The sequence below is a fragment of the Dendrobates tinctorius genome, unplaced genomic scaffold (assembly GCF_039654945.1).
Source record: "Dendrobates tinctorius isolate UK_male_01 unplaced genomic scaffold, ASM3965494v1 ptg000103l, whole genome shotgun sequence".
Taxonomy (NCBI): domain Eukaryota; kingdom Metazoa; phylum Chordata; class Amphibia; order Anura; family Dendrobatidae; genus Dendrobates; species Dendrobates tinctorius.
This window is the reverse complement of record NW_027361771.1, coordinates 34,477,242-34,502,225: the sequence shown is the minus strand read 5'-3', so window position 1 is coordinate 34,502,225 and position 24,984 is coordinate 34,477,242. Positions and strand designations below refer to the sequence as shown.

The following is a 24,984-nucleotide window of genomic DNA, read 5'->3' as shown; positions in this document are numbered from 1 at the left end:
GTTTGTCTCCCATAGTTGAGGTCTACCTATGATGTAAATTACAGACGCCTCTCATCTTTTTAAGTGGTGGAACTTGCACTATTGCTGACTGACTAAATACTTTTTTTCCCCACTGTAGCTGAATGGAAAATCTCAGATATATAAAAAGATGAAGGAAGATATCTCTACTTTATGTACACATTCATGGATTTAACTAGCATTTTCATATACCGCATATACTCAAGTATAAGTCGACCCGAGTATAAGCTGAGGCACCTAATTTTGCCATGGAAAACTCGGTAAACTTATTGACTAGAGTATAAGCCCGGTATGCATTGTCCCCTCATCCCTGTCCAGGTGTGCATGGCTCCCCGATGCCTGTCCTTGTATGCATGGCTCCTCCTTTCCGTCAATGTATGCATGGCTCCTTATCCCCTATCCTTGTATGCATGGCTCCCCCTTCCCGTCAATGTATGCATGGCTCCTTATCCCCTATCCTTGTATGCATAGCTCCATATCCCCTATCCTTGTATGCATGGTTCCTATATATATATATATATATATATATATACTGTATATATATAAAAAAAAATCCTACTTACCTTGCCTGCGCGCCCTCGCTGCATCTCGTTGCAGCACCAGCAGCTCTTCCGGCTGAGCAATCACGTGGCCCCGCTTATTAAGATAATGTATGGGAGTGGAGAGGCGTGAATATTCATTACCTTAATGAGCGGAGCCACGTGATCGCTGGGCCGGAAGAGGTTCTGGCGCCGGACTGAACGAGATGCAGCGATGGCATGCAGGGAAGGTAAGTAGGATGTGTGCTGGAAACCGGTGGCTGCGGCTGTCACTGTGCGCTATTACAGAGAAATGAATATTCATTTCTCTTTAGCAGCGGCACAGGTTTTAACCACAGCCACCATCTCCTGCCTCTGTGACCTGATGCTCCGCCGCTCCCCCTCCGTCTTTCTGGGACAATTGACTTGTGTATGAGCCGAGGGGGAGTGTTCAGCACAAAAAAAATGTGCTGAAAAATTCGGCTTATACATGAGTATATACGGTAATTTACAATTAGTCTTGAAAGAGCATTAGCAATCACAATATTGTTTTTTTTTTTACACTGCACCGTCAGCTATACTGTACTTGCTGTTAGATTAGCCATGTAAGAAAAGTAAAGGCTTCTTCTGGAAAAGCTCAGTGCAATACATAGGAGTCAAAAATGGGGCTGTCACACTTCTTTGGATTTTCTCACCTGGATGGATATCTGTAGGAATCGCCTCTTCTTTGAAAAAGTGATTATCACTTTCATATGTCTTTTCTTCTTCATTTATGACTTCAGCTTTAATTTCAGTAGGAACTTTGTCCTGATTAATAAGAGCAAGAGAAATGTACAAATCAGAAGTCCGTTAACGAAAATTGGCTATGAGCTATAGAGATTCATTGTAATAAACTGCAGGCTAACTATTATCGGTTGACATTTTCCTTTGGTTTTATAGGGCTTGTCTTATTCAGATAACCTATTTTCATATACACTATCAGCAGTATCAGACTGGGGTGACAGAGGCTACAGTAACAGACTCTGGGGGCCCACTGTTCATCTACATGTAAATATTACATTACCACTATTCACAAATTTACATATGTTTCTATACAATACACTAGTAGTTTGTTGAAATAATTGAGATGCTATCATTGTCTGTAAATAGTGAATCAAGTGTATTGTGCTTTCTTCTGCTCATATAGGGGAGAGGGCCCACTCCTGCATAGGGGCCCACAGGGAATTCTCCTGTCCCCTGTGGGCCATTCCAAGCCTCCCTATCATTGAATTCTGGGGTTTTCTATTGAGGATCCTTGTTACACTGATGACCCTTCAATGTAATCGCAACTTTAATGTTTCATTTTCCCCGTGGTGGCTTCTTCAAATTTTTCTTCATTGTCAAATAATCATTCCATGTCTATCCACTCTGTGCAACGTCTCATTTGCTGTTCGTGAACTTTTTATTGGGCAGGTTGCGGTGAATATTTGAAATTGCTGTATTTATTTACCATGAAGAGAATTTGTGATGTGGATTTGAAATGAAAAAAAAAATGGTGAATGACAAAAAAATGAACCTATCACAGGGAAAATTAAACAGAGTTCCGATTACAATCAAGGGTCATCAGTGTAAGGAGGATGAATGTTTAATAAAAAGAAAGATCGCACACATTTGTCAATTTATTTATACCTTTTCAAGGAGGAATAGCAGAGGAACAGTATATTACATATTTATAAGAAAAGATAATTCAAAATTGTAATTTTATGGGAAATACAAGTATTAACGTAAAGAGACATGTCAGGAGTGGCCTACGTCATCTTTAAAGGGAACCTGTTAGGTCCCAATTGCCCCCAGAACCACCAGTAATTGTGTCTATCTATCTAAATTCCCTGCCTATATAAACCCTTTAACTAGTCGATGGGGCATTAGTTCCCCCAGACTAGTCGGATTAGCAAGTCATGTTGGCGTGATAACATGACTTACAAGAGTCAGAGTCATAGCCAGCGCTATACAAAACTCACACATGCGCACGTCTTTGTTTCCTCACATAATTAAGCCCCTGAAGCTGGGTGTACGCATCATGAAACTTAGAGAGGCGCACTGCACATGATCAGAAGTCGTCTGCACTTCCAATCATGCAGTGCACCTTCTTGAAGCCAGGACATGTACACCCAGCTTCCGAGGCTCAATGATGTGAGGGACCAAAGATGCGCACATGCGCAAGGTAAGTAGTAAGTATAGCGCTGGCGAGACGTCGGTTCTTGTAAGTTATCACTAGAGATGGGCGAACCTGAACGATAAAGTTGTGGGTCCATACCGAACACCTACTGTTCGGGCATGGACCCTGAACACGGACTTCCCCACGAAGTCTGTGTTACTGTTCGGGTTCGGCAGTCCAAACATCGGGTGTTCCCACGCTGTTATCTGCACGACCGTGCAAGAAACACTGTCGGTTCTGATTGGCGGTAAAATTATTACTGCCGATCAGAGAGCTGCATGAGCCAGCAGTTGTGACCAGCGGTAAAAAGTTTACTGATGGTCACAGAGGCATCGCGGCTGAAGAGAAAGTACTACTACCACCAGCCTATGTCTGCTGTCCCTGATAACAGAGTAGCCACTGATGGGCGTATTCATCAAGCGACGCCTCTATCTTTAAGAATAATAAATATTAATAATAACCCTCCACCTTCAGCTGTCCGCTTTATCATGGCTGGTTATCAAGAATAGAGGGGTCCCTACGCTGTTTTTTTAAAAATATTTCAATACATAATTAAAAATACGTTGTGGGGTCTCCTCCATTTTTGACAAGCAGCGAAGCTCAATCAGAGAGCTTGGTGGTGGTATTCTCAGGCTGGTAGGGGACCATGAATATTGGCTGCATACAGCCTTAAAATAGCAGCCCGAAGAAGTCTCATAAAAGACGCATCTATATGATGCGCAAATTCTGGTGATTTGTCTGGGTCTTATTATTATTATTTGTGGGGTTGATGTCACCTTTGTATTGTCAGGTGACATCAAGCCCACGGGTTAGTAATGGAGAAGCGTAAATAAGATGCTTCTCCATTACTAACCCCATAGTCATATTGTAAATAAGCACACAGAAAAAAAAGTTCTTAATTTGAAATAAAAATACATACTGTTTTACTTTTTTATTTAAAAATGAAAAACACAGTTAGACTCACCACATGCCCATTCCATTGAAGCCCTCGTCCCCTGTAAAAAAAAACAGAAAATAATAAACAATAATACTCACCTAATGCCCAATCTATTGAAGCCATGGTCTCCAGTAAAAAACAAACATAAAAACCATATCAGTCACCTGTCCGACATACTATCCGTAAATCCCTGTTTGCAATAAGTGGACTATATCTCACTGTGCTAGCGGTGATCCCACTGAGGTCATCGAAGTTCATCGGCCTAGCTCACAGCAAACTGAGCTGGGGAAGCAGCCTCAGTGACCTGCGGTAACCTCGATGACGTCACCGCTAGTAACTGGCAGCAGCTTATTCTCCCGTGGTTTTCAGCCTGGAAAATCACATCTTGGCACCGTCCAGGTTGAAAAACCACTTATCACAGACATGGATTAAGGCGTGGGACAGTATGTTGGACAGGTGAGTGATATGGTTGGTTGTTTTTTATTTTTGTTTGTTTTTTTACAGGAGATGAGTGCTTCAATGGAAAAGTAAAATGGTGTATATTTTTATTTCAAATAAAGGACTGTTAGGGTTGTGGATCGCACTAAATATAAAATATAAGGAAGTGTAATCGCAACCCGGGGTCCACCGTGCAGAGATGGAAAACTGCTGTTCAGTAATGGCGGAACACTAAGTAAACACCGGCGCGTTAACCGTTGACCCGGTGTGTACAGGAGCGAACTTTTACCTCACAGAGCCACTGGAATAAGTGCCAGAGCCTATTTATCCTCACAGGACTCAGCAGGGGAGCGCTAGTGCAAAGAGACAGGACACTGCCCCAAGGACACAGGGTTAGAGTCCCTCTAGCCCCACTAGAGTACAGCACCGCAACAGCGGTGCCTGGACAGACGCTTATAGAATGCTGTGCCCTGTTAACAGTCACAGGGTGCAGCTGATAGTTGCTTTTGCTTACCGCACTAAGTGCGTACAGCGCAGCTCTGGCGGACACCACTAACCAGGCATAGGACTGGAAAGCACATAAGATGCGCACTGCGCCGCTCTGACGGATGCTGCTGTACATGCGGTAGCGAGGTGCCCAGAGCAGGACGGCACTGTATGGCGCTGGGTGAGATGCTGTGAGATGTAGCACAGTGGAACAAGACGAATCCACTAATACAGTTAGGTCCATATATATTTGGACAGAGGCAACATTTTTCTAATTTTGGTTCTAGACATTATCACAATGAATTTTAAACAAAACAATTCAGATGCAGTTGAAGTTCAGACTTTCAGCTTTCATTTGAGGGTATCCACATTAAAATTGGATGAAGAGTTTAGGAGTTTCAGCTCCTTAACATGTGCCACCCTGTTTTTAAAGGGACCAAAAGTAATTGGACAGATTAAATAATTGTAAATAAAATGTTCATTTCTAGTAATTGGTTGAAAACCCTTTGTTGGCAATGACTGCCTGATGTCTTGAACTCATGGACATCACCAGACGCTGTGTTTCCTCCTTTTTAATGCTCTGCCAGGCCTTCACTGCGGTGGTTTTCAGTTGCTGTTTGTTTGTGGGCCTTTCTGTCTGAAGTTTAGTCTTTAACAAGTGAAATGCATGCTCAATTGGGTAGAGATCAGGTGACTGACTTGGCCATTCAATAATATTCCACTTCCTTGCTTTAATAAACTCCTGGGTTGCTTTGGCTTTATGTTTTGGCTCATTGTCCATCTGTAGTATGAAACAATGACCAATCAGTTTGGCTGGATCTGAGCACACATGGCTCTGAATACCTCAGAATTCATTCGGCGGCTTCTGTCCTGTGTCACATCATCAGTAAACACTAGTGACCCAGTGCCACTGGCAGCCATGCATGCTCAAGCCATCACACTGCCTCCGCCGTGTTTTACAGATGATGTGGTATGCTTTGGATCATGAGCTGTACCACGCCTTCGCCATACTTTTCTCTTTCCATCATTCTGGTAGAGGTTGATCTTGGTTTCATCTGTCCAAAGAATGTTCTTCCAGAACTGTCCTGGCTTTTTTAGATGTTTTTTTAGCAAAGTCCAGTCTAGCCTTTTTATTCTTGATGCTTATGAGTGGCTTGCACCGTGCAGTGAACCCTCTGTATTTACTTTCATGCAGTCTTCTCTTTATGGTAGATTTGGATATTGATACGCCTACCTCCTGGAGAGTGTTGTTCACTTGGTTGGCTGTTGTGAAGGGGTTTCTCTTCACCTTGGAGACTATTCTGCGATCATCCACCACTGTTGTCTTCCGTGGGCGCCCAGGTCTTTTTGCATTGATGAGTTCACCAGTGCTTTCTTTCTTTCTTTCTTCCTCAGGATGTACCAAACTGTAGATTTTGCCACTCCTAATGTTGTAGCAATTTCTCGGATGGGTTTTTTTTGTTTTTGCAGCTTAAGGATGGCTTATTTCACCTGCATGGAGAGCTCCTTTGACCAATGTTTCCTTCACAGCAAAACCTTCCAAATGCAAGCACCACACCTCAAATCAACTCCAGGCCTTTTATCTGCTTAATTGAGAATGAGATAACGAAGGGATTGCCCACACCTGTCCATGAAATAGCCTTGGAGTCAATTGTCCAATTACTTTTGGTCCCTTTAAAAACAGGGTGGCACATGTTAAGGAGCTGAAACTCCTAAACCCTTCATCCAATTTTAATGTGGATACCCTCAAATGAAAGCTGAAAGTCTGAACTTCAACTGCATCTGAATTGCTTTGTTTAAAATTCATTGTGGTAATGTCTAGAACCAAAATTAGAAAAATGTTGTCTCTGTCCAAATATATATGGACCTAACTGTAGGTGCTGACTACAAACCCTAAACCCTACTGTTACGTGTTACAGAACCACTCAGCACCCAGAATATGTTGTGCAGTTATATGTATGTATAATAGGTTCTATGTGAGATGCATGTTCCTAATGCATCAGCCCACAGGCTGCGCCCCTGGGCAGAGGGGACACGATATTCCCCTTTTGTCCGCCCTCCCCACACCTTTGTAATTCCCACAGTAAACATCGTCAGGCTCCAGCCACCTGCGGCTTTTGTAATGCATGTCTGGCCTGCCGCTTTTCTATTGGCCTGCCCTCTGTATTTGTGTGATATATTCTGTGTCCTGTGAGTAAAGTGTTGTCAGACTGGAAATACGTGGAGAAGCAGTGATCTTTTATATGCGCCCATGTAACCAAGGAATTCCAGCCAGCGTCATTCATTCAGACTCCAGCCAACACAGAGCGGACCTCCAAAAACACGGGGTGGTACTGAAAGTGGTACCCCAGCTTGGGTAGACCCCGTTACACCTACAAACATGCGTATCCAAGGGAGGGGTGTTATAATGAGTCAGTCACCAGTTTCATGCATCCATCATCACTCGCACAAATAGCATAAAGAGTCTAAACCTTTTATAGCAGCGTCCTTCCGGGACCTTCCTGATGGTCAAATCCGAGCTGCTTGAGGACATGAGCATGTGACCTCCGACCTCCAATGAGAGGTCATCCCGCGGGCATGCTCAGTAGCCCGAAAAGAGGACTTAGTCCCAGGAGCTGCTTGCTGCTGTCCAGTGCAGGCTGCTATAGCTGACCCTGAGATGGCAGCAGCAACTGAACCGACAGCACTGGCCTGATCAAGACGCCGGGAACGACGTCTTTGCTGAGCAGCCTCTCCTGCGGCCGGGACTGAATGGGAGACCGCAGAAGGCAAGGCTCGGGATTCCTCCTGTGCAGAGGCGGGAACCCGACACCTAACAAGGACTTTATTCTGGCTGTGTGTTTATTTACAATACGACTATGGGGTTAGTAATGGAAAGGCATCTCATAGATGCCTCTCCATTACTAACGTGGGCTTGATGTCACACGACTATACAAAGGTAATATTAACCCCACTTGCAACTGCCACAGAGCAAGTGGGAATAGCCAGGCAAAGTGCCAGAATTGGCACATCTAATAGATGTGCCTTTTCTGGGGTGGCTGGGGGCTATTTTTAGGCTGGGGGTGGGCAAATATCCATGGCCCTTTACCAGCCTGAGAATAACAGCCCCCAGCTGTCTGCTTTAGCTTGGCTGGTTGTCAAAAATAGGGAGGACTCCACATTTTTTTTACATTATTTATTTAAATAATTTAAAAAAAAAAAACGGTGTAGAACACCTCTATTCTTGATAACAAGCCATACAGCAGACAGCTGAGGGTTGCATCCCGCAGCTGTCAGTTTTGCCATGCTGGTTAGCAAAAATAGAGCAGATGACAGTGTGGCAAACTATGGATATTGGGGCCCCCAATTCCCGAACATCCATGGGTTCGCCCATAATTAGTTATCACAAACACGGGGGCTAGATAACATTCTAAGTGGGCAGACTAGTTTGTGGAAATTAACGCCCCATAGACTAGTCAAGGGGTTCATTTACATATCATAAATGGACTTTAGAAATACTTTTTCTAAAGATCTGTTTAAGTGTCATTGTAATAAAGGGACTGTAGGCAGGGAATTTAGATAGGTAGACACAGCTACTGGTGCTCCAGGGGGCATGGGGAAACTGACAGGTTCCCTTTAAACCTGAATTTTCAAAATTTGCAGGGGATTAATTAAGAAATTCATAACGTATTTCTTTATGTCATCTACCTGATAATTCTGTGGTACACCATGATTTTCTGCTTGACACTCCTGGAAAAACAGAGGACTTACACATCTCTCTCGATTTTTGATGCTGGATTCTTCTATTGGGAGACAGAAATACATCAATTACCGTGAAAACACTGTGTGAAAATATATTCTGTATATACACATACAATGCAGTTATCTGAATTCTAATAAAGGTCCCTTTACGATAAGCAATCGGCGGCACAATATGACAGCCAATCAGTAAACTTTTACCAATCGTCAGTCATTTAAAGGGAACCTGTCACGTAAAAAAGAACCCTATTAGCCTGACGATATGGTGTTACTCTGCAGGTTAATAGTGTTCTGAATGTGCCCGGCGCCCGCACTTAGAGCTCTGCTACTGGGATTAAATGAATATTATTTTCCCAGGCAGAGTTTGGGTTTCATCCAAGCATGTGGCACCGGCGCAGGTTCAGTCACCGCTCTTTGTAAAGAGAGTGGCGGCTTTAACTGTGCCCCCCGGCCCTGTCTAACAGCTCGCTCAGCATTAGGTCCTGCTGTCAGTCAATGCCAGAGGTACAGTTACAGCCGCCGCTCTCAATAAACAGAGTGGTGATTGAACCCACTGTGACTTATAATGAAAAAGCCATAACTCTAAAAGGCTAATTAATGTCAGAAACCTTGGTCAAAGTTATCTGAGCACACACATCTCCAAGGGTGCCCAAACTAATAACTTTAGGCCTTTTAGAGATCGTTTCATCTTCAACTTGCTTAACTATTCACAATAACAGTAACTTTGACCAGGGGTGTCAAACTTTTACATGACACTGTACACCTATACTAGATCACTCAGTGCACATAAGCTGCCAAGGTTCTCGGTATGGTTTACACAGAACAATGCACCACCGATCTGTTGTACTGCACAAAATATCATTTCACCCGATGAATCAGCAGTTTAATAATAATAATAATAATAATAAAAATGTTATTTCTATAGCGCCAACATATTCCGCAGCACTTTACATTTTAGTGGGAATTTGTACAGACAATAAAAGACATTGCAGAATAAAAATAATCACAAGTGATAGGCAGCCTGTTTACAGGGCAATATACCGTATATACTCGTGTATAAGCCGCCCCGCGTATAAGCCAACCCCCCTAATTTTGCCACTAAAAACTGGGAAAACTTATTGACTCATGTATAAGCCAAGGGTGGTGCTGCACAATGGTTAATGGGGGTCCAAAAAGATGCTCCATAGATAAATACCCCCATAAAATGCTGCACAAGGGTCAATGGTGGCCCAACAAGATGCTCCAAGGATAAATACCACCATATATTGCTGCACAAGGGTTAATGGTGTCCCAAGTAAATGCTCCATACATAAATACCCCCCATATGCTGCACAAGGGTTAATGGTGGCCCAAGTAGATATGCTCCATACATAAATACCCCCCATATATTGCTGCACAAGGGTTAATGGTGGCCCAAGTAAAAGCTCCATACATAAAATACCCCCATATGCTGCTGCTATATAAAAAAAAAAAAAGACATACTCACCTCTCCGGCACTGGGGGCCAGGTGCCGGTGTAGCCTCTGGCTCAGGCCCCCGGCACTGGCTATATTTACCGTGCCCCACTCCATCGCTGTCTCCCGGGTCCTGTGCAGTGACGTTAGCAGAGGGCGCGCACCGACTACGTCATCGCGTCCTCCGCTGTATGTCACAGCCAGAGGACCCGGGAAACAGCGATGGAACGGGGACCGGAAAATATTGCTCTGCACCCCGTCCTCCCCTGTGATACACACAAACCCTCCTGGCGCATGGTCTCTTCAGCCCCTGCTTCCCGCATGATCTCGGTGTCCCAGCTGTTCTTGCATTCAGCGGTCATGTTGTACCGCTCATTAAATATGCGCATATTCATGAGTCTAATGAACAGTACCATGTGACCGCTGAATGCAGGAACAGCTGGGACGCTGAGATCATGGGGGAAGCAGGGGCTAAAGAGACTGTGCCAGAAGGGGGTGAGTATGGTCTCTGACACCCCCCACTCCCACGCCAACCCCCGTATAAGCTGAGAGACGGACTTTCAGCCCAAAAAAATGGGCTGAAAATTTCGGCTTATACACGAGTATATACGGTAATTATGAAACTACTAGTTTTAACAACGCTCTGCTCACGATTACCTTGCAGTGTATTATCTTGCTCAGTGCCCCTGAACAACTCAAGTCTGCACTTACCTGGTGATATAATGGGCTGGTGGTCCTCCATGATAACATCCTTGTACATATCCTTCTGTCCTTCTATATACTCCCACTCCTCCATGGAGAAATGGACAGTGACATCCTGACTCCTTATAGGAACCTGACACACAATGATACAGTCATCACCCAGACACATCATCCCTTGTGTTACTGTATAATGCCCCAGTATTCCCAGCAGCGCTCACCTCTCCAGTCAGCAGCTCAATCATCTTATAGGTAAGTTCTAGGATCTTCTGATCAGGTTCCAGGGGATGAGGTGGACGCTCCAGGATGGGGCTTTGAGTCCTGCTACACCCATCAGATACACACCTGTTGGGGATCACACACTCTCTAGATGTCTTCACTACTGTGTAATCCTGTGTATTAAAGGAGACTCTGGTATGTCCCTTTTCTGATAAAAAGTTATGTTCCAACATGTAAAGGGAATTTGTCAGCAAGTTTTTCTATTTAAGCTGAGAGCAGCATAATGTAGGACTAATAATAAACAATGACCACCAGTCCAATAAGGTATTAGAGAAAGCAGGGTAGGATTAAGTACTAAAATACTATGTTATTAAATACAATTAAAATACTTTCTGAAGTGACACAAAAACACAAACATATAACACATACAGTACATGAAATCAAAAACACCAAAAGATAGCAAAACTATTGACAAGCAGGTCAAATTATTTCAAAAGTTACTCAGCATGAATATCACAACTAACAATGCTCAAATAACAATGCTCTTATTCCAATGTTGTGCTCATAATATGAGGTAGAGTATAATTATCCATACCTTTTTATATTCCAGTGATAATAAAAATGGAAAATCTCACCTCATTTGATTCATCTGTCCAACCTTTTTTGAAGGGCCACCGATTCCTATTGCCAGAGGGGGGAAGGTATTCACTTTCACTCAACCAGTCCCCCACAGAAGGAATTAATGTAAGACCCCTTATATTATGATCCCATGCTAAGCGCTTCCTGACGCGTTTCGTTTAACATACTCATCAGGGGAAGATAAAGTGCATCATAGGGGGAATATGAATAAAGACTAGTGATGAGCGAGTATACTCGTTGCTCAGGTTTTCCCGAGCATGTTCGGGTGGTCTCCGAGTATTTTGGTGTGCTCGGAGATTTAGTTTTCGTCGTCTCATTTGCATGATTTGTGGCTGCTAGACAGCCTGAATACATGTGGAGATTCCCTAACAAACAGGCATTCCTCACATGTAATCAGCCTGTCTAGCAGCTGCAAATCATGCAGCTGCATCAACAGAAACTAAATCTCTGAGCACGCCAAAATACTCGAAGGACACCCGAGCAACGAGCATACTCGCTCATCAATAATAAAGACCCATCAAGAATATGGGGGTAAAAGTCCTCATATTATGAATACAACATTGGAATAAGAGCATTGTTATTTGAGCATTGATAGTTGTGATATTCATGCTGAGTAACTTCTGAAAGAATCTGACCTGCTTGTCAATAGTTTTGCCATCTTTTGGTGGTTTTGAGTTCATGTACTGTATGTGTTACATGTTTGTGTTTTGGTGTCACTTCAGAAAGTATTTTAATCATATTTAATAAAAAAGTATTTTAGTAATTAGTCCTACCCTGCCTTTTCTGACAGCATAATGTAGGAGCTGAGAGCCTGATTACATGTATATGTCACTTGTTAGGCTGTGTGCTGTAGTTTCAATGCAATCAATGTTTTATCAGCAGAAAATTTTCACTAGAGGACTAGGTCTTATGTGCTGACTAGTCAGGCTAATCTGTGTAATCCTGCCCCCACCACTGATTGGCAGCTTACTGACCATTCACAGTATACACAGGTAGCTGACCGTCAAGGTTGTGGTCAGAGTTATACACAGCCTAAAAGACTTAGCTCTGCTACATCTAGAGCAGACAAAACAGGGATTCTATCAAAATGGCACCAATCAGTCCAGCAAATGATACACTGCTGGAATCAGGGTCTCTGTCTCTACTTTATGCTTATACAGTGGGTACGGAAAGAATTCAGACACCTTTAAATTTTTCACTTTTTGTTTCATTGCAGCCATTTGGTAAATTCAAAAAAGTTTTTTTTCTTATTAAAGTACACTCTCCACCCCATCTTGACTGAAAAAAAACAGTAATGTAGGAATGTTTGCAAATTTATTAAAAAAGAAAAACTGAAATATCACATGGTCATAAGTATTCAGACCCTTTGCTCAGAGACTCATATTTAAGTCACATGCTGTCCATTTCCTTGAGATCCTCCTTGAGATGGTTCTACTCCTTCATTGGAGTCCAGATGTGTTTAATTAAACTGATAGCACTTGATTTGCAAAGCTACACACTTGTCTATATAAGGCCTGTTTCACACTTCAGTTTTTTTGTGTCAGTTAAAATCCGCCAAAGTGGCGGAAAGCGGATCCGTTGCTAACTGATGTGAACGGATGCCACCGGACCGTTTTTTTGACAAGAGAGAGAATTTATTTTTTCCAGCCACCAGAACAGACTTTAAGGTTAAATTTCCAGCTGAGTGAAGTCTTTCGGCCATGCGCAGTGTGAAGTGCGGATCCTGCTGGCCGAAAAAACGTTACATGCTCCGTTCGGGCATTTCGGCGGACGGCACAATTTTGGCGGATCTGCAAAAAAACGGATCCAACGAATGGCCATCCATCAAGATCCGCTGGTAATGCAACTCAATGGGAAAAAAAACGGATCCGCCAAACAAAATGGCGGATCCGTTTTTTTTGCAAAACGGCAGATCTTGACTGATGGACAAAAACTAAAGTGTGAAACAGGCCTAAGACCTCACAGCTCACAGTGCATGTCAGACCAAATGAGAATCATGAGGTCAAAGGAAATGGCCAAGGAGCTCAGAGACAGAATTGTGGCAAGACACAGATCTGGCCAAGGTTACAAAAGAATTTCTGCAGTTAAAAGGAAGAAGTTTGGGACCACCAGAAGTCTTCCTACACCTGGCCATCCAGCCAAACTGAGCAATTATAGGAGAAGATCCTTGGTGAGAGAGGTAAAGAAGAACCCCAAGATCACTGTGGCTGAGCTCCACAGATGCAGAAGGGAGCCAGTCAGGCCTTTATGTCAGAGTGGCCCAACGGAAGCCTCTCCTCAGTGCCAGACATATGAAAGCCTGCATAGAGTTTGCTAAAAAACACAAGAAGGACTCTCAGACTGAGAAATAAGATTCTCTGGTCTGATGAGATGAAGATAGAACTTTTTGGTAATAATTCTAAGCGGTATGTGTGGTGAAAACCTGACATTGCTCATCACCTGCCAATACAATTCCAACAGTGAAACATGGTGGTGGCAACATCATGCTATGGGGTGTTTTTCAGCTGCAGGGACAGGATGACTGGTTGCAATTGAAGGAAACATGAATTCGGCCAAGTATCAGGAATGAAAACCTCTTCCAGAGTGCTCTGGACATCAGACTTGACCGAAGGTTCACCTTCCAACAAGACAATGACCCTAAGCACACAGCTTAAAATAACAAAGGAGTGGCTTCAGAACAACTCTGTGACCATTCTTGACTGGCCTAGCCAGAGCCCAGACCTAATCCCAAATGAGCATCTCTGGAGAGACCTGAAAATGGCTGTCCACCAATGTTCCCCATCCAACCTGATGGAACTGGAGAGGATCTGCAAGGAAGAATGGCAGAGGATCCCCAAATCCAGGTGTGAAAAACTTGTGTCATTCCCAAGAAGACTCATGGCTGTACTAGCTCAAAAGTGTGCTTCTACTCAATACTGAGCAAAGGGTCTGAATACTTATGATAATGTGATATTTCAGTTTTTCTTTTTTAATAAATTTGCAAAAATTTCTAGATTTCTGTTTTTTTTCAGTCAAGATGGGGTGCAGAGTGTACATTAATGAGAAAAAAAATGAACTTTTTGAATTTACCAAATGTCTGCAATGAAACAAAAGGTGAAAAATGTAAAGGGATCTGAATATTGTCCGTACCCACTGTAATTATCAGCAAGAAAAAGCACCAAAAGATAATCCGATCTAGGGACCAGATGCTTCAGCGTGTCTCCATATACCTCACTTAGTCATTTATACGTACAGTATTAGCAGAACCCTCCCCCAAGACCTATCCATTAAAGTAAATGGTTGCTCACTCTCTGCAGTCCCGCAAGCTCGTTGCCTTGGGGTAACCATGGACTCCAATCTCTCTTTCAAACCACATATCCAAGCCATTTCCACTTCCTGTGGACTCCCAAACTCCCTATATTTCCCAGATCCATACATTTCGTAATCAAGACTCTGCAAAAACCATGGTGCATGCCCTCATTTCCCACCTCAACTACTGTAACCTCCTGCTCTGTGGCCTCCCCTCTAACACTCTTGCACCCCTCCAATCTATCCTAAACTCTGCTGCACGACTAATCCACCTGTCCCCCCCGCTATTCCCCGGCCTCTCCTCTCCACCAATGCCTTCACTGGCTCACCATTTCCTAGAGACTCCAGTTCAAAATCCTAACCTTGGCATACAAAGCCACCCAAAACCTGTCTCCTTTGTACATCTGAGACGTAGTCTTCTGGTACTTACCTGCACGCAACCTCAGATCCTCACAAAATCTCCTTCTCTACTCCCCTCTTATCTCCTCTTCTCACAATCACATACAAGATTTGTCCCATGCATCTTCCCTAGTCTGGAACTCTCTACCCCAACATATCCGACTCTCGCCTACCATGGACACTTTCAAAAGGAGCCTGAAGACCTACCTCTTCTGAAAAGCCTACAACCTGCAGAAACCCTCGCTCCACTATACTGCTGAACGACCTGCTCTACCCTCACCTATTGTATCCTCACCCATCCCTTGTAGACTGTGAGCCATCGCGGGCAGGATCCTCAGTCTCTTCTCATGGTGATGTGTATTGTTTAAGATTATTGTTCTTGTTTTTTATTATGTATATCCCTCCTCACATGTAATACGCCATGGAATCAATGGAACTATAATAATACATAATAATAAACTTAACCTTTAATAATGACATATATAAAATAACACATCATAAAACTCATATATATGTACAATGAGGACATGTAAACGGCTGCAGGATAATCTATCATGATATAACAAGGGTGAGTAAATACATACAAATTATTGAATAATAGGAACCGCCTCACCCATCTGTTTCATCCACATGAAATATGCAAGGTCCTTCCTTTGCTGCATTGTTTACAGAACCTCATCTGGTCAGAATAATAGGCAGAATCCGGAGCTGACCTTAATGTGCCCTAGGTTGACATTAGGAAACATTAGTGCGCACAAGACTCCTGGCCCCAACAAGGGCAGTCCACAGCTGGCCTTGCCTAGCTTGCCCTATAAGCGCCCTACGAGCCTCCCGACGAGTTTCTCTTATGATAGGTCTTCAGGGGAGAGCCACAGCATGTGTCTTAAATTCATGGACAAAGGTGTCCACCTGTCGAATAGTGACCTTCAGTCGTCAGAACTCAATGTGGCATGGGACATAATCTATATCCAAGTGAGAACAGATATCATTGTCAATACTTAAGATAGGCCAGTGTGTCACCAGGATGGCCCTAATCTCATGTGCTCCATTGGAATATGTGGTAATATATCTCGTATAGCCCTCCATTTGAAATTTTTGATAATGTGTTCGCAGTTTGGCCCCATAATTTTTTGCCATCCTATAGGCCTCCTGCAGTATCTTTTTTTAGGATAACCTCTTATAGAATCTGGTCTCACAGTTCTACTGGCTGTTCTTCAAAGGTATTCTCATCAGTACAGTTTCGTCTTTGGCGTAGGTATTGGGAATTTCCCTTGAGTGGTCCAAGATAGTTTATCTACTTTATGCTGCTAACAGAATCCACAGAAAAACCTGCTGACAGATTCCCTTTTAAGTTATCACCTAGTCAAAGGATAATTTGCAGATGGTGGGGCTTAGAGGAGCTGTGGTTGCGCACGTGCGATACCAATATGTTAATTCTCTATGGGACTGCTGGAGGTAGCTTAATACAGTGCTAGCTAATATTAACGGGGTATTTCAGAGCTTCGCTCTTGGGATAGGTGGGGGTCCCAGAGGTCAGATTTCCGATCTGAAAGTTACCACCTATCCTTTAAACACTGAGAATTACCCTTTAATAGAAATAAGAGTGAAGACAAGTGGCATTGTTCCTAGAATCCCTCACCTCTTTGGTTAGCAGGTAAAGTATCTCCAAGGTGAGGTTTAATATCTTCTCAGTTATGTGGTTCCCTTGCTTGTCCATCCTTCCTCAGTAAATAAGAAGACTCCTGACTTTAGGAGGAGCAAAACCATAAAATTCTGTAATAATATGCTATGGAGTCAAGAGATATAATGTAGAAAACATCACTTAATACTTATGATAATTAGTATTTTGTAGCCAGGAAACTACACTGCTCAAAAAAATAAAGGGAGCACTCCAAATAACACATCCTACATCTGAATGACTGAAATATTCCAATTGAATACTTTGTTCTGTACAAAGTTGAATGTGCTGACAACAAAATCACACACAAATCATTAATGGAAATCAAATTCATTAACCAATGAAGGCCTGGATTTGGAGTCACACACAAAATTAAAGTGGAATATAATGTTCTTAACCCCTTCACCCCCAAGGGTGGTTTGCACGTTCATGACCGGGTCAATTTTTACAATTCTGACCAAAATCCCTTTATGAGGTAATAACTCTGGAATGCTTCCATGGATCCCGGTGATTCTGACATTGTTTTCTCATGACATATTGTACTTCATGTTAGTGGTAAAATTTAATTCAAATAACTTGCGTTTGTGAAAAAAAACGGAGATTTGCCGAAAATTTCGCAATTTTCCAACTTTGAATTTTTATGCCCTTAAATCACAGAGATACGGCACACAAAAAAATTAATAAGTAACATTTCCCACATGTTTACTTTACATCAGCACAATTTTGGAACCAATATTTTTTTTTGTTAGGAAGTTATAAGGGTTAAAAATTGACCAACGATTTCTCATTTTTGCAACACCATTTTATTTTTACGGACCATATCACATTTGAAGCCACTTTGAGGGGTCTATATGATAGAAAATACCCAAAAGTGACACCATTCTAAAAACTGCACCCCTTAAGGTGCTCAAAACCACATTCAAGAAGTTTATTAACCTTTTAGGTGCATCACAGGAATTTTTTGAATATTTTAAAAAAAATGAACATCTAACTTTTTTTTCACAAAAAAAATATTTCAGGTTCAATTTTTTTTATTTTACCAAGGGTAACAGGATAAATTGGACTGCAAAAGTTATTGTGCAATTTGTCCTGAGTACGCTGATACCTGATATGTGGGGGGGACCACTGTTTCGGCGCATGGCAGAGCTCAGAAGGGAAGGAGCGCCGTTTGACTTTTTCAATGCAAAATTGGCTGGAATTCAGATCGGACACCATGTCACGTTTGGAGAGCCCCTGATGTACCTAAACAGTGGTAACCCCCCACAAGTGACCCCATTTTGGAAACTAGACCCCCCAAGGAACTTATCTAGAAATGTGGTGAGAACTTTGAACCCCGAAGGGCTTCACAGAAGTTTATAACATACAGCCGTACAATTAAAAAATCATATTTTTTCCACAAAAATGATCCTTTCACCCTCAATTCTTATTTTTCCAAGGGTAACAGGACCCTAAAAGTTATTGTGCAATTTGTCCTGAGTACGCTGATACCCCACTTGTGGGGGTAAACCACTCTTTGGGCGCATGGCAGAGCTCGGAAGGAAGCAGCGCCATTTGACGTTTTTGGTTGGAATTTAGATCTGACACCATGTCGCGTTTGGAAAGCCCCTGATGTACCAAAACAGTGGAAACCCCCCACAAATGACACCATTGTGGAAACTAGACCCCCCCAAGGAACTTATCTAGATGTGTGGTGAGCACTTTGACCCCTCCAGTGCTTCACAGAAGTTTATAACGCCCGGTCACCAATTTTTTTTATTTTCCCAAGGGTACCAGGAGAAATTGGACCCCAAAAGTTGTTGTCCAATTTGTCCTGAGTACGCTGATACCCCATATGTGGGAGAAAACTACTGTATGGGCACATGCCAGGGCTCAGAAGGGAAGTAGTGACGTTTTGGAATGCAGACTTTGATGGAATGGTCTGCGGGTGTCATGTTGCCTTTGGAGAGCCCCTGATGTACCTAAACAGTGGAAACCCCCCACAAATGACCCCATTTTGGAAACTAATCCCTCTAAGGAACTTATCTAGATGTGTGGTGAGCACTTTGAACCCCCAAGGGCTTCACAGAAGTTTATAATGCCCGGGCATTAAAATAAAAAAATCGTATTTTTTCCACTAACATGATCAATTAGTCCCCAATTTTTTTATTTTCCCAAGGGTAACAGGAGAAATTGGACTCCAAAAGCCAAAAGTTGTTGTCCAATTTGTCCTGAGTACACTGATACCCCATATGTGGGAGAAAACTATTGTATGGGCACACGTCGGGGCTCGGAAGGGAAGTAGTGACGTTTTGGAAAGCAGACTTTGATGGAATGGTCTGCGGGTGTCATGTGCGTTTGGAGAGCCCCTGATGTACCTAAACTATTGAAACTCCCCACAAGTGACCACATTTTGGACACTAGACCCCCCACGGAGCTTATCTAGATGTGTGGTGAGCACTTTGAACCCCTAAGTGCTTCACAGAAGTTTATAACGCCCGGGCGTGAAAATAAAAAAATCATTTTTTTCCACAAAAATGATATTTTTGCTCCCAATTTTTTATTTTCCTAAGGGCAACAGGAGAAATTGAATCACAAAAGTTGTTTTGCAATTTGTCCTGAGTAGGCTGATACCCTACATGTGGGGGTAAAACACTGTTTGGGCGCATGGCAGAGCTTGGAAGGGAAGGAGCACCATTTGACTTTTTCAACTCAGAATTGGCTGGAATTGAGATCAGACGCCATGTTGCATTTGGAGAGCACCTGATGTGCCCAAACAGTGGAAACCCCCAATTCTAACTCCAATCCTATCCCCAAAACACCCCTAACCCTAATCTCAGCCCTAACCCTAGCCCTAACCCTAGCCCTGGCCCTAGTCCTAGCCGTAATGGGAAAATGGAAATAAATACATTTTCTTTTAATTTTATTATTTTTCCCTTACTAAGGGGGTGATAACGGGGGGGGGGGGGGTTGATTTACTATTTATGGCGGGATTTTATGTTTGCCAGCTGTCATACGCTAAAAGACGCTTTTTATTGTAAAAATAGTTTTTAATCGCTTTTTATTCCGATTTTTGGGACGCAGAATGAACAAAAACCAGCGTTTCATGAATTTCTTTGGGGGGGCGTTTACACCATTCCGCGTGCGGTAAAATTGATAAAGCGGTTTTATTCTTCGGGTCAGTACGGTTACAGCGATACCTCATTTATGTCATTTTTTTATGTTTTGTCAGTTTTATGTAATGAAAACTATTTTATATAAAAAATAATTATTTTTGCATCGCTTTATTCTGCCAGCTATAACTTTTATTTTTTCTCTGATGATGCTGTGTGGCGGCTCGTTTTTTGCGGGACAAGATGACGTTTTCAGCGGTACCATGGATATTTATATGCGTCTTTTGATCGCGCGTTATTGCACTTTTTGTTCGGCGGTATGATAATAAATCATTATTTTTTGCTTCGTTTTTTATTTTTATTTTTAAGGGGTTCGCTAAATGGGTTAACTAATGGGACAATTTTATAGGGCAGGTCGTTACGGACGCGGCGATACCTAATATGTGTACTTTAATTTTTTTTTTTTATTATTTCCAAAAAATAGATTTATTGGGGGAATATTTTTTTTTTTTTCTAATTTATTTTTAAATTATTTTAACACTTTTTTTTTTTTTTTTTTTTTTAACTTTATTACATAGTCCCAGGTGGTGATCAGCGATCTGTCACAGGCACTGCTGCAGACTTCCTCATGCCTGCGCTTTGCAGACACTGAGGAAGCCAGCTCCCTGCAGGCCCCCGTCGCCATCTTGGATTCGGGGGCCTGCAGGGAAGGAGCCCCCGCAGCAGCGCTGCACATTGCGCTGCCGTGGGTGGCTCAGGGAAGCACGGAGGGAGCCCCCTCCCTGCCGATGCTTCCCTTTAACTCCCGGTACACCGCAATCATGTTTGATCGCGGTGTGCAAGGGGTTAACGTGTCGGGGGCGGTCCGTGACCGCCCCGACACATTATGCCGGGTGTCAGCTGTGATAATTAGCAGACACCCGGCCGCAATCAGTGGCGCTCACCACGTGGGCGCCGCTGATCGCTGAGACGTACTATCCCGTCCATGGGCATAGAGGCCCGGGTCCCATGGACGAGATAGTACGTCTGATGTCAGGAAGGGGTTAAAACAAGTCAAAATGAGGCTCAGTAGTGTGTGTGTGTGGCCTCCACACGCCTGTATGACCACCCTAAAGCGCCTGGGCATGCTTCTGATGAGGTTGCGGATGGTCTCCTGAGGGATCTCCTCCCACACCTGTACTAAAGCATCCACCAACTCCTAGACAGTCTGTGGTGCAATGTCACGTTGGTGGATGGAGCGAGACATGATGTCCCAGATGTGCTCAATCGGATTCAGGTCTGGGGAACGGGCGGGCCAGTCCATAGCTTCAATGCCTTCATCTTGCAGGAACTGCTGACACACTCCAGCCACATGAGGTCTGGCACTGTCCTGCATTAGGAGGAACCCAGGGCCAACCGCACCAGCATATGGTCTCACAAGGGTCTGAGTATCTCATCTCGGTACGTAATGGCAGTCAGGCTACTTCTGGCGAGCACATGGAGGGCTGTGTGGCCCTCCAAAGAAATGCCACCCCTCACCATTACCGACTCACTGCCAAACCAGGCAGCAGATCGCTCTCCACGGCGTCTCCAGACTCTGTCACATGTGCTAAGTGTGAACCTGCTTTCATCTGTGAAGAGCACAGGGCGCCAGTAGCGAATTTGCCAATCCGGGTGTTCTGTGACAATTGCCAAGCTCCCTGCACAGTGTTGGGCTGTGAGCACAACACCCATCTATGGACGTCGGGCCCACAGACCATCCTCAGAGATCGGTTTCTACGAATTTGTGCAGACACATGCACATTTGTGGCCTGCTGGAGGTCATTTTGCAGGGCTCTGACAGTGCTCCTCCTGTTCCTCCTTGCACAAATGCGGAGGTAGCGGTCCTGCTGCTGGGTTGTCGCCCTCCTACGGCCCCCTCCACGTCTCCTGGTGTACTGGCCTTTCTCCTGGTAGCGCCTCCAGCCTCTGGACACTACGCTGACAGACACAGCAAACCTTCCTGCCATAGCTCGCATTGATGTGCCATCCTGGATGAGCTGCACTACCTGAGCCACTTGTATGGGTTGTAGAGTCCGTCTCATGCTACCATGAGTGTGAAAGCACAACCAACATTCTAAAGTGACCAAAACATCAGCCAGAAAGCATTGGTACGGAGATGTGTTCTGTGGTCCCCACCTGCAGAACCCATCCTTTATTGAGGGTGTCTTGATAATTGCCAATAATTTCCATCTGTTGTCTATTCCATTTGCACAACAGCATGTGAAATTGTCAATAAGTGTTGCTTCCTAAGTGGACAGTTTGATTTACTTGGAGTTATATTCTGTTGTTTGTGTTCCCTTTATTTTTTTGAGCAGTGTATATGTAACAGTAAGTCTATGTGCCCACGATCAAGAAATAGCGTTTTGGACACAGCGTATTTTTGTTGAGTTCAAAACGCTGCATCCTAATCACACAGGTAAATCCGCATGTGATCAGGGAACCATGCAGATTTTCTGCATCTAGTTAATGGCTACGGGTGAGACTACACAGGGGAGATTAGCGTCTGCGCTACAAATAATTGACGTTCTGCGGCTCGTAAACCTGCACCGCAGCGTTAAATACAAGCACAGTGGGCAATAGAGTTCTATAAATCGCATCCACTGAGCTGCATCCAAAACGCTGCTCTTCCTGATCGTGGGCACATACTCGAAAATACTCCTTGTCATTTGGCCAATAGCTCTGGATACATTGTAAATGACACAGGAGTGCAGCTGCACAATTTGGCTATACGGTCACATACTTACGGCTGTGGGGCAACTTGCACAAACGTGTGCACATATAAAGTCCTGCAGGCGGCAAAGCTGTATATAGCGGACCATGCAACCTCGGGATCTTTAAACCTCAGCATGTCCCATCACAATCAGTCTGTGATCTCGACTCCATGCCATCAGCTTAGAAGTGATCTGCTCAGTTGGTGCCAAAGCCTGGAGACGAGGTCATTCATCCTACAGTTAGACAGGGAATGTCAGGGGCTATAGACATGCTGATGGTGGAGAGGATGTATTGTAAGAGGAGGACACTGGAAAGGCTACATTATATCCAGCACCATTCTACTCACCAATGCAGCAGGAGATCTACAGAAGATAGTGAAAGGTGCAAGGAGGAGAACACTAGCACTTACCATACTCTCTCCTTCTCCACCATGCATCCCCTGGAGTGATCAGAGACACTCACCTCAGTATTGTCATTTCCTCTTCTGGACTGGAGATCTACTGGTGATGTCATTCTGGTCATGTGTCTAGTCACATGTGTAGGAGGAGTCAGGCACTGAGTTTTCAGTAATATTCCAGTGTATTATAGAGAAGAGTGTGCACCCTTATGTGTGTATGGCAGAGTTGTGTGGGTACAGACAGGAAAGCACAGGAGAGTGTGCATTATATAAGCAGCAAAGGTGTGCTTGGATGAAATGGCAATAGGTGTGCATGTGTGTTGTATGCACCAATGGTGGGCATGCATGTAATATGTGGGCAGCAGAGGTGTGCATGTGTGTAATGTGTGGGCAGCAGAGGTGTGCATGTGTGTTGTATGCACCAATGGTGGGCATGCATGTAATATGTGGGCAGCAGAGGTGTGCATGTGTGTAATATGTGGGCAGCTGTGCTGTGCATGCGTGTAATATGTGGGCATCAGGTGTGCATGCGTGTAATGTGTGGGCAGCAGAGGTGTGCATGCATGTAATGTGTGGGCAGCAGAGGTGTGCATGTGTGTAATATGTGGGCAGCTGTGCTGTGCATGCGTGTAATATGTGGGCAGCAGAGGTGTGCATGTGTGTAATGTGTGGGCAGCAGAGGTGTGCATGTGTGTAATGTGTGGGCAGCAGAGGTGTGCATGCGTGTAATATGTGGGCAGCAGAGGTGTGCATGTGTGTTGTATGCACCAATGGTGGGCATGCATGTAATATGTGGGCAGCAGAGGTGTGCATGTGTGTAATATGTGGGCAGCTGTGCTGTGCATGCGTGTAATATGTGGGCAGCAGAGGTGTGCATGTGTGTAATGTGTGGGCAGCAGAGGTGTGCATGTGTGTAATGTGTGGGCAGCAGAGGTGTGCATGCATGTAATATGTGGGCAGCTGTGCTGTGCATGCATGTAATATGTGGGCAGCTGTGCATGCGTGTAATATGTGGGCAGCAGAGGTGTGCATGTGTGTTGTATGCACCAATGGTGGGCATGCATGTAATATGTGGGCAGCAGAGGTGTGCATGTGTGTAATATGTGGGCAGCTGTGCTGTGCATGCGTGTAATATGTGGGCAGCAGAGGTGTGCATGTGTGTAATATGTGGGCAGCTGTGCTGTGCATGCGTGTAATATGTGGGCATCAGGTGTGCATGCGTGTAATGTGTGGGCAGCAGAGGTGTGCATGCATGTAATGTGTGTGCAGCAGAGGTGTGCATGCATGTAATATGTGGGCAGCTGTGCTGTGCATGCATGTAATATGTGGGCAGCTGTGCTGTGCATGCGTGTAATATGTGGGCAGCAGAGGTGTGCATGTGTGTAATGTGTGGGCATCAGGTGTGCATGCGTGTAATGTGTGGGCAGCAGAGGTGTGCACGCGTTTAATGTGTGGGCAGCAGAGGTGTGCATGCATGTAATGTGTGGGCAGCAGAGGTGTGCATGAGTGTAATGTGTAGGCAGCTGAGGTGTGCATGCGTGTATTGTGTAGGCAGCAGAGGTGGGCATGCATGTAATGTGTAGTCAGCAGAGGTGTGCATGCGTGTAATGTGTAGGCAGCAGAGGTGTGCATGCATGTAATGTGTAGGCAGCAGAGGTGTGCATGCATGTAATGTGTGGGCAGCAGAGGTTGCATGCGTGTAATGTGTGGGCAGCAGAGGTGTGCATGCATGTAATGTGTAGGCAGCAGAGGTGTGCATGCATGTAATGTGTAGGCAGCAGAGGTGTGCATGCATGTAATGTGTGGGCAGCAGAGGTGTGCATGCAGGTAATGTGTAGGCAGCAGAGGTGTGCATGCATGTAATGTGTAGGCAGCAGAGGTATGCATGTAATGTGTGGGCAGCAGAGGTTGCATGCGTGTAATGTGTGGGCAGCAGAGGTGTGCATGCATGTAATGTGTAGGCAGCAGAGGTGTGCATGCATGTAATGTGTAGGCAGCAGAGGTGTGCATGCATGTAATGTGTAGGCAGCAGAGGTGTGCATGCATGTAATGTGTGGG

General features: G+C 44.2%; 1 protein-coding gene across 8 annotated transcripts in view; it reads right to left on the bottom strand.

The window, feature by feature from the left end:
* LOC141100193 (uncharacterized) overlaps window positions 1–23,065 on the bottom strand; it is a 33,855-nt gene extending 10,790 nt beyond the window's left edge. The window contains exons 1-7 of one of the 8 annotated variants that reach the window (XM_073588507.1): window positions 22,992–23,065; window positions 22,562–22,762; window positions 16,669–16,775; window positions 10,706–10,876; window positions 10,497–10,620; window positions 8,282–8,376; window positions 1,232–1,343 (exon numbers count right to left, since the gene is read on the bottom strand). In XM_073588507.1, coding sequence (XP_073444608.1) covers window positions 1,232–1,343; window positions 8,282–8,376; window positions 10,497–10,620; window positions 10,706–10,876; window positions 16,669–16,746 — 580 coding nt within the window. In that variant the 5' untranslated portion in view covers window positions 16,747–16,775; window positions 22,562–22,762; window positions 22,992–23,065. The other 7 variants (XM_073588509.1, XM_073588508.1, XM_073588510.1 and 4 more) reach the window with 7 other exon arrangements.
* Window positions 23,066–24,984: the final 1,919 nt, after the last annotated feature.